This window comes from Zingiber officinale, chromosome 4B (assembly GCF_018446385.1).
Source record: "Zingiber officinale cultivar Zhangliang chromosome 4B, Zo_v1.1, whole genome shotgun sequence".
Lineage (NCBI taxonomy): Eukaryota > Viridiplantae > Streptophyta > Magnoliopsida > Zingiberales > Zingiberaceae > Zingiber > Zingiber officinale.
Genome location: NC_055993.1, coordinates 105,467,246 through 105,482,721, shown reverse-complemented (window position 1 = coordinate 105,482,721; position 15,476 = coordinate 105,467,246). Strand labels below are relative to the sequence as shown.

General features: G+C 35.4%; 1 protein-coding gene across 10 annotated transcripts in view; it reads right to left on the bottom strand.

Annotated features, from left to right (window-relative positions):
• Positions 1-15,476, bottom strand: part of LOC121975889 (ENHANCER OF AG-4 protein 2-like) — a 19,397-nt gene extending 3,921 nt beyond the window's left edge. For 8 of the 10 annotated variants that reach the window (XM_042527803.1, XM_042527805.1, XM_042527804.1 and 5 more), the window contains exons 1-12: positions 14,992-15,476; positions 14,321-14,397; positions 10,694-13,141; positions 10,099-10,615; positions 9,829-9,937; positions 9,455-9,567; positions 9,015-9,202; positions 3,846-4,446; positions 3,267-3,774; positions 3,069-3,152; positions 2,871-2,975; positions 2,554-2,763 (exon numbers count right to left, since the gene is read on the bottom strand). In XM_042527803.1, the coding sequence (XP_042383737.1) occupies positions 2,896-2,975; positions 3,069-3,152; positions 3,267-3,774; positions 3,846-4,446; positions 9,015-9,202; positions 9,455-9,567; positions 9,829-9,937; positions 10,099-10,615; positions 10,694-13,141; positions 14,321-14,397; positions 14,992-15,102 (4,836 nt within the window). In that variant the 5' untranslated portion in view covers positions 15,103-15,476 and the 3' untranslated portion in view covers positions 2,554-2,763; positions 2,871-2,895. Of the gene's footprint in view, positions 1-927; positions 1,632-2,553; positions 2,764-2,870; positions 2,976-3,068; positions 3,153-3,266; positions 3,775-3,845; positions 4,447-9,014; positions 9,203-9,454; positions 9,568-9,828; positions 9,938-10,098; positions 10,616-10,693; positions 13,142-14,320; positions 14,398-14,991 lie in introns of those variants that run through there. The other 2 variants (XM_042527809.1, XM_042527813.1) reach the window with 2 other exon arrangements.

Genomic DNA, 15,476 nt, shown 5'->3' with positions numbered 1-15,476 from the left:
ATTCATTGATACTAGTGATATAGTCTTGCGGAAGTACATAGAGGGATAAGATTTATATAATTGACACAACATAGTTGAAAGTAACACAACTTGATAATGAATTAACCACATGATCAAGTGAAACACCACAATGATTGCATGTTGAATTATCTATTTCCCCAAACGAAAAACAAAAACGCTCATGCCCTTAAGGTCCATACTTGTTTACAGGTAATGCTGCAATTGTTTTTACACGCAGAAATAGTAAATACTCTACGCCCAAACTTGATAGACATAGGCATTTGAAGCAGAATAAATATCACCAAAAATGGCCAAGCCAGTAAGGTTGAAGCACCTCGATAAACTGTAGCAAAAATAAATCTAAAGTAGTTATTTATTTAGTTAGGTTCACTGAAATTCAGTGAATACAATAGGGGCATTATCAACATTAACTAAAAATCAGCTAAAATTTTAAGAAATAATCCTACTTGGCAGTGTATTTCTGTTTTTGAGAAAAGGAAAAGCGCCTCCTTCCGTAAGAAACTCACAGATGCAGATCATTTCAATAATCAAGCTTTTATGAGCTTGATGATTTTCCCATTTTGAAGTATTGCTAAGCATAATTGTGTTTGTTTATACAATAACATAAGATAGGAAACTCGCAAATATTTTATCATAGAACAGTCAACAAAATTACATGACTATAAGCTAATTTTCTCAATAACACACTTTGTTTAAGACTTAAAGTACATTTCCTCAATTTCACCATGCTGTGTCTCTCCTAAGTTCCCAACCATTTGAGGTCAGCTATGTAAATCTTATCCCTCCATTGAATTATAACCAATACTATATCACTAGTAATACTCAAATAAATTAAAATCATTTTTATTACATTTACTAATATTTTCTCTAACTTCCATTCAGCCTTACATCTTCCACTCTCTAATAGATTTAGCTCTTTTACCTATAGAAACTAACGTTCACATTTAAACAAGTCCACCTATAGAAACTAATTCTTCTTTTATTTTGTCCTAACTAGTAACTACAAACATCCATCGTAGCATTTTTTACTCCACAACATCATGCATTCATCAATATCTCCTTGTTGTGTAATAGATGAGGTAACTAAACCTTTCTTACAAAAATTTCATAGCCATCTATCTTAACAATTTCATCTTCTTAACTATTTTTGAGATTATTTTCTTATTACTGAACTAACACTTTGACTTATTCAATTTTTATTCTACTTATACTATAACTTTTGTTTTCTAAACTTTTACCCCAAAATTCAAGCTTCAAATTTAATATAATATTATCATCAACTAATACAATATTATCTGCAAATAAACATACACTAAGGAGGTTAATTGTGATTATGTTTAGTCATTATATCTTTTGTCATATCAATATAACTCCTAGATATTTCTTTCTTCTCCAAAACACACCAAAACAGTTGTATAGAAGACCTATTATAAGCTTTCTTTCTAACTCAATAAAAATCATATGCAAATTCATATTTGTTTCTGTATATTTTTTGCCATTAGCTTTCTAACTAAACAAATAGATTGATCACCCAGACATTAAACCAAATTAATTCTCCAGAATGTTTCTCTTTCCCCAAGCTTCAAAGCATGATTCATCAATTTCTCCCCCTGTAATCGGAATGATAATAGATTTTAGATATTACTGAAGTAATGGTATGAAGAGACATAAACACATACAATGCTTCATAGTGTGGCAAATGGTTGCGTATGTATATTCAATCACACACTGTTTAATGTTTAAAATGGCTCTCGAGCATTGAGACAAAGCTAATCTATTGGTTTGACATATACATTTAGTAACAGCTGTAAACATGACAAGGATGAGTAATCTAACGTATTATTAATACAATCATAATTAATCCAAAATAAGAGTGACACGGATATATGATGATTAGAATAGGATGAGGTTACATTTGAATCAAGCTTGATACCAGATTTACTTCTAAAGCTAAGAGTTCTTGCAGTTGAGAAGATCTAGATTATATGATCAAAGTGAAGAGCCAGACCAATTATGTATATGTATTGTGTTTAGCCTCTTGGCAAGGGTAGCATACATTTGCATAAGTAAAATGAGTTTTTCCTACTGCCAAGTGTTAAATTGAATTTGAACTTTGCCGTTTATTAATGTGAGCAATATATTTAATTATGAATTACTAGACATTTGTTAAATTGTACCTCAATGAGTATGTTAATTTCATATTCTTTAATAATCTCATTCAACTAATTTTAGCCTGCATGTGCCTTTTAAAATCTTGACAGAAAAAATGTGCTTGCAATATCTACAGCAAAGTAAGTAAATAAAAGACACGAGCTTGATGACACATCTTTGATACCAGATCTTTGCTCATGTGAAAGTCATACGCTAATTGACTTTGAGTTCAACCTTCAATAGTGGAATATGGATAATGAATTTAAAAAGGTAGATTTATCACAACCATGTACACCAAAATGAAGGCGAACCACCAGGTAAAATGAGTATAACAACAGAAGTTGCATTTTCACTGAGATTTCCTATACAGAGTGAGCTTACATTTACGGAGTCAGTATTTTGGATCCAGTTGCTAAGACAATTAGAATGTACATAGTCCAGCCAAAAGAATAAACCAGAGTATCACTGCCTCTGATTCTCTGATGGTATCTTTGTTTCTAAGATCAATTTCAACAAGAAAGATGAAGACTGATACGTCATTATGATATTAGAAGCTCTCCATCTCCAGCTCCCAGACATCATAGAATAAATCTGGAACACAGTGCAAAAGCATTCCAAATTAGAATATTATTTAGTAAAATAAAAACTAAATCTAAATCATTCTACAAATTTAAGAAATAATAAAAACTAAAGAATACCATATTCAAACAAACAGAACTGACTCTAACCCGGTCTCCAACAATTAAGACCTGAAATATCTGGCCTGCCCGGCAACACCTGGGGAAAATTATGTCCTGGAAGGACTAAAAAACATCAATCAATCAAAATGCAGTGAATAGATATCTTGAGATATAGAAGACATTCTTCAACCAACTTAAGAGAATCATAAACTGAACCTGCAGAAGGCACAGAATTGTGCAGTGGAAGCTGAAATCCCATAGAGTTAGGAGGTGGCATTTCTATGTTAGACCTTGGAAATCCTGTTCAAAAGGAGGAAATAAAAAAAATAATTATATACAGAAATCCCAATTTCATTTATTTCAGTGTAGAATAAAAATAAGAATCTTTGTGAAGAAAAACATACAACCGCGTACCATCCTGTACAATAGATGCCCCTGTACATGATGGCCTTGCAGTAGATACCCAAGCAGAATGCTGATTATCTGGACTAAAGCCACTAGTGTGCACTCTCCTCTGTTCATCAGCCAAATATTGTCTGTGACTATTAGAAACAGATGGCAATGGATAAGGATTGTACTGCTGCTGCACCGGTTGTTGACTCATTGGAGTAGCATGTGAAAAATGGCCAGCAGTTTGTCCAGCTGTAGGAGCATAAGGAGGAAGTGAAGGATAAGGTATTTGGTGAAAGGGCGTATTTCCTTGTTGAAACTGGCGAATATGATGAGAAGCCTGAGGAGCTAAGTACGATTCATTTTGTCCATATTCAAAGGGTCTAGAGGAACTGTAACTGTTCATTGATTGCGTGTTGCTCATTCCATTTGCCATAAAGTTTGGGCGCTGCTGCAAAACCACTTCATTGCCTGAAGCAGCTTCCTGCCCTTGCATCATAGTATTGTTAGGGAGATGGACCGCCTGGTTGCACTGCACAGAGGTTCCAAAAGTCAAACACGTAGTAAAAACAAAACATTGTAGGCAAATTCACAAGAGCATACATTTGCTGCTCTGAATTCTTCCTGCATTGGGGGATAAAATAAGGATGGTGATGAAGATGAAGGGGCAGGTGGAAGTGAGACAGAAGATACACACAATTGTCCAGACAGTGGAAGATGTGGTGGTGGAGGCGGTGGGGGTGGGGGCGGGGGTGGAGATGGAGATGATGAAGGTAGAGGTGGAGGAGATGGTGGGGGTGAAAGAGGCAAAGGCGGAGGTGATGGTGGCAGTGGGGGAGAATCCACAGGAGGTGGAGGGATAGTAGGCAGGGGGGGCAGCTCAGTCAAATTAGCAAATGTTGGATCAAATGATTTGTTAGAGTCACAATGTTGCAATTCATTGTTTTGAAAATTGTTTCTAGTTATGCCTTTCTCTTCTTTGGACAAAATGACATCTTCCATTTCAAGCTCTCCATCCACATCCTTTAGTATGTGATGGTGTCGGTCATTAGGAGTAACTGCACCAGAATCTAAATCTTCTAATTTACTAGCAGTTTCAACTGGCATTTTAATCCCCGAATCACTGAAAATGTTGACAGGAGTATCCTCCTCATCTTCAAAAACACGGCATGACAAGAACCCTGGCAACTGAAATGTAGCATTACTGCAAGACAAATCCAAATATACTGAAGATCAGTTACATGAATGTCAAGAACAAAAATAAAAAAAGGATAGCTTCAATATAAACATGATTGTACTCCAATTGAAACATAGATTGAAGAGAATCTATCCATATAAAAAATGCAGACTCGGTTGGTCTTCAAAGGCAAAAAAACAGTTTTTTTAGGTTGTAAGACGATAACATGCTTAACAAATGTATCATAGGGTTAGTAGACTACGAATTCCAATCATTGAATCTAAATACCATCACTCTGCCATTTAAAAAAACGTGTGGATTAGGCAGAAAAGTCAGCATTAATGATACACCATATAACTACAAGTTGCCTTGGACTATCAATGCTTTTTCAAGTTTGATAGTATTGTGGTTCAGCCATGACTTAGTCAAAACCAGCTTACTTTAGGTTCTATTATTACATCAAGATGTTATTTTCCAAAAGAGTTATGGATATTGCCTTCAATATGAAGGTCTAATCCCTCAGGTATCAGTGGGTGTTCCTCATATTATACTGCAGCAAAAACCATGAGAAACGACTCCAGAGATTCTCTAGCTTTGGACCATTGGTGTGACTACTAGAGAACCGTGACTTTCATGCATCTAGGTTCTAATATTAGATTGAAAATATTATATATAAACCACTTACCAAGTCAATTTTGCATTTAAGTACACTGTCTCGTTGAAGTTTTGGTTTAGGAGTTCATCTAATACTAATATTTTTTTAATGGAATCATGAATCAGTAGTAGTGAACCATGAGTAGAATTGTCAATGCATTATAGGTTAACTATCATAAGCAAGCAAGGATCTACATCATATGTTATCAAGCAACAAAGAACAATCCAGTAATAAAGGGAATAAATGATCTAAAAAGAGCATACAGAACATGTGTAGAGATTGAGACGACGACGACAACAACTAAGTATTATCCCATTAGGTGGGGTAATGGGGTCGGCTATATGGATCCTTCTACGTAGCTCTATCCCCTACTATATCATCATTTATATTTGTATAAAATTTATCTTATTTTTTTGTTGCTAACTAAGTCTTCCTCTTCCTTGTTTGATGTGCAAATTTATCATAATTTCACATCACCTAACTGGAGCATTTATTGGTCGTCTACGTACATGTTTGTATCATCTTAAACGTGTCTCCAGAGTTTTCCCTCAATAGTTGTAACCCCGACTTTTTCTCTAATATCTTCATTTTTTATCTTGTCAATCCTTGTATGTTTGCACATCCATTTTAACATCCTCATCTCTACAACTCTCATCTTCTGCTGATATGCTCGAGTCATAACATTCAACTTCATATAACATAGCAAGTCTAACCGTTGTTTTGTAAAACTTTCCTTTTAGTTTTAGTAGTACTTTATGATCACAAAGAGCATCTTATGTTATCCATTTCAACCCTGCTTATATTATATATAACACATCTCTCAATTCCTCAATTATTTTGCAAAAATAATCCTAAATACTTAAATCTCTCAGTTATTACTAACAACTCATCTTCTCTTATTTTAATAATTGTTTCATTACGTCTAATATTATTAAACTTAAATTTCATACATTCTATCTTTACTAAGTCTTAAAATCTTTTACTTCTAGTGTTTCCCGCCAAGATTCAAATTTAACATTTACTCCTTTATGTGTCTCATCTATTAAAATAATATCATTTGCAAACAAGCACTATGGCATCATATCTTGAATGTGTGAGTTTGTCCATGATTAGTGTAAAAAACTAGGGATTTAGAGTTATCCTTAATGTATCCCTATTCTTATGGGAAACGCTTCGATTAATCAACCTAAAGTTTTCACTCGTCATTATAAAGGGTAGCTGCATGAAACTCCCGCCAATGTGAGATCTTGGGAAAGGGTCTATTATACGCAATCTTATCCTACTTTTCAAGAAGTTGTTTCTGAACTCGAACTCGTAACCTCTAGGTCATACAACAATTTTATCATTGCCCTAAGGCTCGCCTGCATCCTTAATTAGTTCAATATACGTTATGTTAATACCTCTCTTTTCTAAAATTCTTCATATAATTTCCCTTGCGATTAGGTTGACGAATACCATATGTAAGTCTTGCTTTTGTTCTTGAAAATTTTCAATTAGTTGTATGAGAAAATGTATTTTTATTGTCAACCTTCCGGGCATAAAACCAAATTGGTTTTTATCATCATGGTCTCCTCCCTTAAGTCTTTTTCATTCCTCTTTCTCAAAATTGTATGGCATGACTCAGTAATTTAATACTCCTATAGTTTGCACAATTTTGTATATCTCCTTTATTTTTATATAAGGGAACTAAAATACTTACCCTGCACTTCACTGATCAGGTATCTTTTTCATTTTCAATATTAAATAAAATAATTTTGTAAGTCCTTCAATACCTTATTTTCCTAGGCACTCACATGTATCTATCGGAATATCATCAAATCCAATTATTTTATATTTTACATCCCATTTAAAGCTTATTTTACTTCAGTTTAAATTCAACAATAAAAAATTAAATTGCTATATTCATTTGACATGCTTAAACTACCTAAGTTGTTTACCTAAATATTCATTAAAAAGCTGATAAAAATACTTATTCCATTGCTCTTTTATTTCCTCATCATTTAATACTGTCTTTTTATATTCATCTTTAATACATTTTATTTGGATAAAATCTCTTTTCTTCTTCTCTCTCACTTTAGCTATTTTATAAATATCTCTTTCCCTACTTTTGTATTTAATTTTCGATAAAAACGTTCATAGATTTTATTTTTTGCTTTATTCATTGCTTTCCTAACCTTTTTCTTTACAATTGTATACTTTTTAAAGTTTCCCTTAGGGTATAATACCTTATACGTTGTTCATTTTTCCTTAGGTATAATATCTTATAGGTTGTTTGTTTTCCTTCATTTTCTCCTGTGCTTTCTCATTTCACTATCGAGATTCTTTACTTGGTGGTACATGTCTCGTTGACTCACCGAGTTCACTCTTGATGTCATCTTATCTCATGTCGTATTCAAGTAGTCGCCATGTATTTCTCCTAATTCGTGTTCCCCTACCCTCTTCTTAAATATGCTTTGTTTCTCATCCTTTTAACTTCCACCATTTAATTTTAAAAGTCATGCATATTTGCCTTCTATTCATGCTACACTTGAAGCGCATATTCAATACTATTAACGTATGTTGGATATTTAAGTTTTCTCCAATGATAACTTTACAATCGTTACAAATCTTTATATCCTTCTTCTTAACTTAACCATAAGAAAGTCAATTTACGACTTATTATTCACACTTTTGATAAGTTTTCTTTTTTTTTCTTGAAAAATATATTTACTAGTATAAGGTCATATGCTATCGCAAAATCCAATATAGTTTTCCCTTCTCCATTTTTCATTCCAAACTCATAACCCCATGCACCCTATCATACTCTTTATTTTTCACTCCGATATGATTATTTATATCTCCTATTACATTTCAATTGGCGGAATATTTTATAATACCTCATCTAAGTCATCTCAAAACCTAGATTTGATGTTTTCATCTAATCTTACTTGAGGTACATATATACTAATTACATTAATAATTTCTTTCATCACTACTATCTTAAGAGCTATAATCATATTCCCTTTCTAACTACTCCTACTTAATCATTTAGCTATTACCTACTTTATTTCTTATTTTACTCTTTCCTGTATACCATAACTTAAAACTTGAATTCTCTTGTACACATAGAATATTAATTCTTCTCTTAATAATCGTGTCTACTACATTTATGGCTTTATCAGTGAGCATTATTAGATTTCCTGTTTCAAATCTTAGACAACTAGTTTTTTTATAATGTTTGTTCTTAACCAATCTATAGTATGAAAACTCTTATATATTTAATACTATACTCGAGTTCTCATAGAGATATAATGATCCTTGCCAGGACATTACAGTCTGACCTTGCAAAGAGTTCATTCCAGGGAACAACCTAGCATTAGCACAGTAATTTGATAGATCCATTTATTGAATATTTGCCTAAAAGTCCATGATAGCGGGCAACCTAACGTGCAAACCCTTGCCCTTTTGCATCCAAACTTGGGACCAACAATGGCAGGTTTAGATTGAGAATATATAAACTAGATATTAAAAAACATCAATGCAGAGCTTGCTTACTTTTTAGGTATATAAAGAAAAGACAAGAAAGCAAAGTGGTGCAAGCTATGCTTTGCACAAGTTGTATCACCTTGCTCATAAATATTGAACTGTAAGAACTTTGGCGAATGACAATTCAATCAACATAATTCAGTTTTTTTACCAAAACGGGATAAAATTGGTTGAATTACAAAAATCACATATATGAAATTAAGTATCCAGTATGCTAGTACTTACATTCCAGAAATTCAGTTCTAATTTGACATTTGAAAAAGAGCGATTTAAATGAATGACAAACACCAAAATCATAGGATATCAATGAAGAAGAAGAAAAAAAAGGCATGCAATGCTTCTGAAACAAATATGAATAATGGCTTAAAGTGCCTACCAAACCAAATGGAATAATAAAGTACAAAAGACCAAATACCTTCCATATTCATCAACTTGCATGCCTTCCATTTCTCTAATAGGATCATCCACAGACCTCTCAGCTCGAGAAGGACGCTTTAGAAAAACCCCAGCACTCAAGTCATCATTGGGAATCTCAATGTCATCAATATAGCGCCGAAGGAGAGAGTCTGGCATAATTTTCCTCTCAAGCCATAACCTCAGAACCTGAACAGAAAATTTAATTCTCAGAAAAAAAAGGCAGCCCGGTGCACGAAGCTCCCGCCATGCGCCCCGGGGAAGGATCCATTGTACGCATCCTTACCCTGCTTTTTGCAAGAGGTTGTTTCCATAATTCGAACCCGTGACCAAAAGGTCATATGGCAACAACTTTACCGTTGTGCCAAGGCTCCCCTTCCAAAATTTAATTCTCAGAAAAATATAAAAATTGACAGATAGTCACTAAGGTAGCATAGTCACCTTAAGACATTGGCGGCGGTTCTCGCGAGCACTAGCCCCTGCTGGAGCAGCAGCATTCAGTAACCGTGGTAATGCTTCCTGAACAGCAGGAATATATGATGATCCCGCAATCCCTATAAGTTATGAAACCATCACTGACAAAATCAATTTTGGATGAGTCCAAATCCAGAATACAGAAGGAAAAGAAGTCATATCACATAACAAAGAACATGGTCAAATTGTTTAAAACGAGTTGTGGTCACAATAAGAGATGAAACGGTGCTGTATTTATTTGACCAACAACCTCAAATAATGGAAGGAATGGCACGAATGATTACTGTGAATTTTCCAAATCTCCCTATACAACAACAAAGATGAGTTATATGTAAGCACACCTTTGTGTGTATGAGAACACTGAGTGATAGAGTCAATAAGGAATAAAAGATCAACTCTACGGTGAAAGCTAGGTTCACTCTCCAACTTTTGGATAAGTAATTCTACAACCTGCGAAGGGGAAGAAAAGATGTATCACATGAACTGTTACACTAGCATATTTTCCCAAACCAATACTAAATATAAGAGTTAAAAGAAAATTTTAAAATTTTGCTAAATTATGAAAACAGTAAGAACACGAAAGCATGTCATAGTTATGTGTGTAATTTTACCTCACCAGCAATACCATATTTAGCACAGTCAATTGCAAGACGAGTTGCACGCCCAATACTATCTTTTGTCCTTGAAAGGGTTTCAACCATACCCTCTAAAGCATCACGGGCAACAGCAGCTTCTGTGCCACCACTTAGCGAACCCCCGGCTGGCCTGTATTCAGGACTTATCCTGTGCTCATATTCTTCATGATCGACTTTATTTGTTAAAGAAGACTCATGAGGAACTGCATATGGAGAATCAGAAGGCATAGCAGCATAGGCTCCTTTCATATCCTTGTTAGCCAAATTTGCTGATGTGAAGGGAATCAATGCAGCAGGACTTGGACTCATTCCATGGATAAAATTTGGAGTTGATACTATAACAGAAATAGGATTTTCTGGGTGTACATATCGTGATTGTGTTTCTTTCCTTTTAGCCTGAGCAACTGCAATAAGGTGTTTCATTGATTTACTGGAATCAGAAAATGAAGACTCACTTACAGAAATCAGTTTTTCTTCTTTAGCCATTCCTGATCTGTATTTGATGAAAGCGATCAGCAAATAATTAAATCATGATAAGATCTGAACTAATACCTGAAAAACCAAGTAATACCTTTTCTCTATAAAAGCATCCTTTCCAGTGTTCCGTTCAGAGGAAAATCTCTTTTCATGTTTGTTTTCAGTAAGTGCAGTATTGTGTGAATTAGATTTGGAAGGTGCCTTCATATTGATAGATTTATTCAATGCCTTGTTTTTCTCAGGCACGGATTGGTTAGTAGATAAGTGTAAGCTCTCAGATTTGCTTTTTGAGAATTTTGAGGGTGTGATTTGAGATTTTCTCCCTGAAGAATCAAAGGCTTTTACATGGGACTTAACAGATGTTTGATCTGTCAATTTTGATACCTCATCAAAGGAAGAAGAAGCCTTAGGTGAAAGCATAGAAGTTCTGGAATCACCAAAAGAACATTTCTGATATTCTCGCTTTGTCGGACTCTGATAAGTCTGAGGGCTTTGAGATTTTTCAGCTTTTCTCTCATTCTTTTCAGTTATATTGATGGGCAAGGTTATGCCATCTGAAGACTTCTGATCACTGGTTAAACCAGCCTTCTCAGTTACATCTTTATTGGTTGGAGAATCCTTATTACTCTCTATCACAGGGTGACATTTCTGCTCAGAAACTGAAGTGCCTGAATCTGATAAAACCAAGTTCCCAGAGCATGTTTTATGAATTGGTGTCTTAATCTCTTCCACCTCATCATCATCATCAATTCTACATGATCTTCGTTTATATCGGATATGTGTGCTCAAGGGCGTATCATGCTTTTTCACAAGTTTAGAATCTGTTTGAACTGAACTTTCAGTAATTTGAGCAGCAGAACTTGCACCTGCATCCATGTCCTCAGCATGTTTTACTGTTGGAACATGAGCATCATTATTTGTAGGTGATATAAACTGATTTTCAATCAGTATGGAGTTCCTTGATTTCTTTGTCTTCTCACTTAGGGATAAGTCACCCTGCATTGATTTCTTACGCTGGTCCTCTTTTACCAATTTTACTCTCTTAGCTGGGCCTGAATCATTGCTTCCGTCGTACTTGTGCTTTTTACTTCTGCCCTTGAAATTCTCCTCAACATCACTAGAAGCCACTGAATGGTCATTGGTACAGCTAGGATCATTATGCATTTTTCCTTTTTGAAAAGAATTTTCCTTCAAAATTTTCAAGCTCTTTGGCAGCTTACTAGTTTTGGAATCACTACCTGATGCAGTATTTCGAGATGATTCTCTGTTAGAGTCATGTGAGGTAACCTTTGTGTTTTTTCCTCCAGACAGCTTGTTTCCCTTTCCAGAAGAACCCTTCAACTGCTTTCGTAAAGCCACACTTGATTTTATTCCTGAACCATCCACATTTTGCTTCGGTTCAGTAAGCACTTTTGTTGTTTGATGACCAACTTCCAGGACCTTAGCATTACTTGCATCTCCCTCTTCATTATCATTTTCACCCTTGGAATCACTGTGATCTTGAAATCCCCCTGCTGAGCCTTTTGGAGACAGATCTTCAGTTTCCATTTTAGGCGACATTATCATGTCCTCATTATTAATATCATCAGGATTGATACTCATTAATTTATCATTGCTGGAAGAAGTAGAGGAAGATGATTTGGAAACTAAAACTTTTCTCCTCATTACAGCCTGAGAACGAACTTCTTGAACCTTCAGACTTTTACTAGCATCTTTCAGATCACAAGAGTTATCAAGTTCGCCAAGATCCAAACCTTTTGGTTCCATTTTAGATAGCATTTGTATATCAGTGTTCTTAATTTCATCTGGGCTAGCACTTGTTGATTTTTTCTTCTTGCCAGAAGCAAAAAAAGATGATTTTGAAACTAAAACTTTCTTTTTCATAGCAACAATACCATCATTTTCTTGAAGAGCATGGCTTACATCTTTCCCATGATGTTCACTTTCACTTTTGGAATCATTGCAATCGTGATGTCCCCCAGCTGCTGAAACTTTCGGAAGTGGCTCTCCAATTTCCAATTCAGGTAATATCTCAATATTAATGTCCTTATTATCATCAGAACTAGTGATCACCAATTTCTCCTTGTGTGAAGAAGGGTATAAATCTGACTTGGAAACTACTGGTTTCTTTTTTTTTGCAATCTGACCATCATTAGTTGAGCTTTTTTTCCTTTTCAAGAGAGATTCGCTGCCATTTAAATTAGTTGAAGACGGATCCAAAGAGATGCAAGCCTCTTGGCTCCTCGAATCAACATTAACACCTAGTGGCTCACCACTTGCATTATTCTCAACCTTTTTCTCAAGATCCTTCAAATGAGACACCCCACTATGTTCCACTGGATGTTTGATATCTTCCAAATCACTATTTGAAGGAGATGCAACAGATTCTACTGATTGCTTCTTGTTCAATTCTTCAAAAGCCTCACAAATTTCCTCAACAGCACTAGCAAAGTGTTTGACTGTTTTGCCCTGGCAACGGGCTATCAACTTACTCTTTGATTCATCCGTAAATATCTGTATGTCAGCTGGGACTACAAAGGCACTGCAAAAAGTATAACTTAATGGTGAACAACGATGGTGGCAGATTGCATCAGCCATATAAATTCATAGACTGTACAAAAATCACCATTCAGACATACCTAATATGACTTCAAGAAAGGCTACCAACATCAAGTTTCAATAAGACAAAGAAAAATGTATTAAGAAGAAAAAAATGCATTCCTAATGAAAAGAATCCAAGATCTCAAAACTCTCTGGAATGTAAGAAAGGCATCAGGCATGTAAACTGAAACTCAAATAAAATAGGAAAAGGGGCAACAAGGAACTTTACCAGTTGCATATCTTTCCCCCTTTTAACCTGTTCTCCACCAGCCATTTTGACTTAAATGTAAATGGTTACAATTTAAACAAATTAGTTCAACTTTACCAAGTTACGCCCCTGCAGTCCTGCATTTTCAAATCATTTCGCCTCTTATTATATCGCCATCATTCCTACTCTATTTTCAAACTCCATATGGGCTATTAGATTCCTATATTAAATCAAATCAGTGGAGTATGTTCTACCATACAACAATATGAAGAAAAATTAATAGTCTACTAGCCATATTTGAGAGAACTCCAATCATGTGCATGGCGCCTTAGTCAGAATCATAGTTACTTTATTTTCTTTCACTAGCATAATAGTCCAATTGGACGTTTGTGGCTATTTTCAAGTTTAAATACAAAATATGTAACTACAGAGATCTGGCTGATTCTAAAACAATCATCTTATTTTGTTTGTTTAATGGGCCTCGCCTCAAATGAACAATGCATGTTGACTACAGAAATCTAAAGGCTTAATGATGGTGCAACGCAAGAAAATAAGTTTCTCCGTAGTTCAAAATAGTTTGTGCAACATATTGTGGAGTGTTTTTCCATAGTTGTGGTAATTTATGTCCTTTCAAAGAGATGAATCGAATCACTCAACAGATTCATTGAATCGCAGATCCAAAGGGCTAACTGTGTTCCAATTAGCCAAATCCTCACTCATCAATCAAAAATAATAAAACAACACTGAGTTCTCTAACACCAGAAAAGGCAGTTCTTGTTCATTTAGTTCCCATAAACAACAGTCTATGCCAGATTAATATCACAACCAAATGTGACAATCAAGAAGAATGTGGACAAATCAAGCAGAGTAAAACATAGTTGAGAGCCCCAGCAAAAAGTCTAGCAAACTTACATTTCATTAGTCCCAAAAAATTGAACAAAGTATTTCCTAGGATCTGGTGGTCGTTCAAAGTCTTCTGGCTTGCTTATCTGAAAAGAAGTAGCATATATTTAAGTTGAGGTCAACCACATGAAGAAAGGATGATGTATAGGTTTCCTTAAACATATGGATCAGTAAACATCTTGCCAGATATACAAAAGTTACTCTTTAACCAGTAGATTTTTAAAATGAAGAACTTTAAAAACAAGTAGATCTTTAAAACGAAGCAAAGGTTCCAATAACTAGAAAAAAGGAATCAAGGAATCCGACGAGCAAAAGATAATTAAAGATCTCTTTATAGGTAAAAGAATAAAATAAATAGCAACATTTCAGCTAGTAAATTTTCAAAGTGAAACAAAGGTCTTGATGAGCCTAGACATCACTGAAGGAAAAATTATGAATATAGTAAGCAACCATAAAGCAAAGCAAAGAAAGAGAGAAGCATAGAAGTCATAATAATAAAAAAAAAGATTACCAAAATCCCAACACTAACTTGGGAGAATAGCTCGTAGTTGCGTTGCTCCAAAAAAAATTCAGGTTCCAAGCAAAGACATTTTGTAGGTAAAAAAACAAGTGATAAGAGGCTCCTAGCCTCCTAAGGATAAAAACAATTCGAACTTTTCAGGATGAAAAAACGAACTAACCTTAGCAGGCCAAGCAGGGTAGCCTTTCACCTTGGCGAGCACAAGATCCCCCAGATTGAGCTGACCCACCGCCTTAACTCGGTTCGAGCCCTTTTTACGCCCGGGAGGCATGACGGCGAGCGCTCAAACCCTAATGCGCTTCCGTCTTCTCCCCAGCAGAGCCCCAGCAGAAAAAGGCCAACCGACCTAGAAGTAAAAAAAAAAAAAAAAATCCCTAATTCCTATCCACGTCGGCGACGGACTCCGACCAGCCGAAGCGCGTCTTTTTTGCGCCAATCCTGATGTGAGTGGGCGAGGAGCGGCCGCGGCGGCTGGCTACGCCCGCAGAATCGTCCGGTGTAGTGCTAGGGATGACGGGCCAAACAGGATCGGCAAAAGAGCGGCGCCGACGAGTGGGGAAAGGGATTAGAAATTAGAATGGGGCGAGGGACCGAATAGGAGGAGCTGAAGGTGATCTGAACTGGGTTAAACACCGCACCATCGAC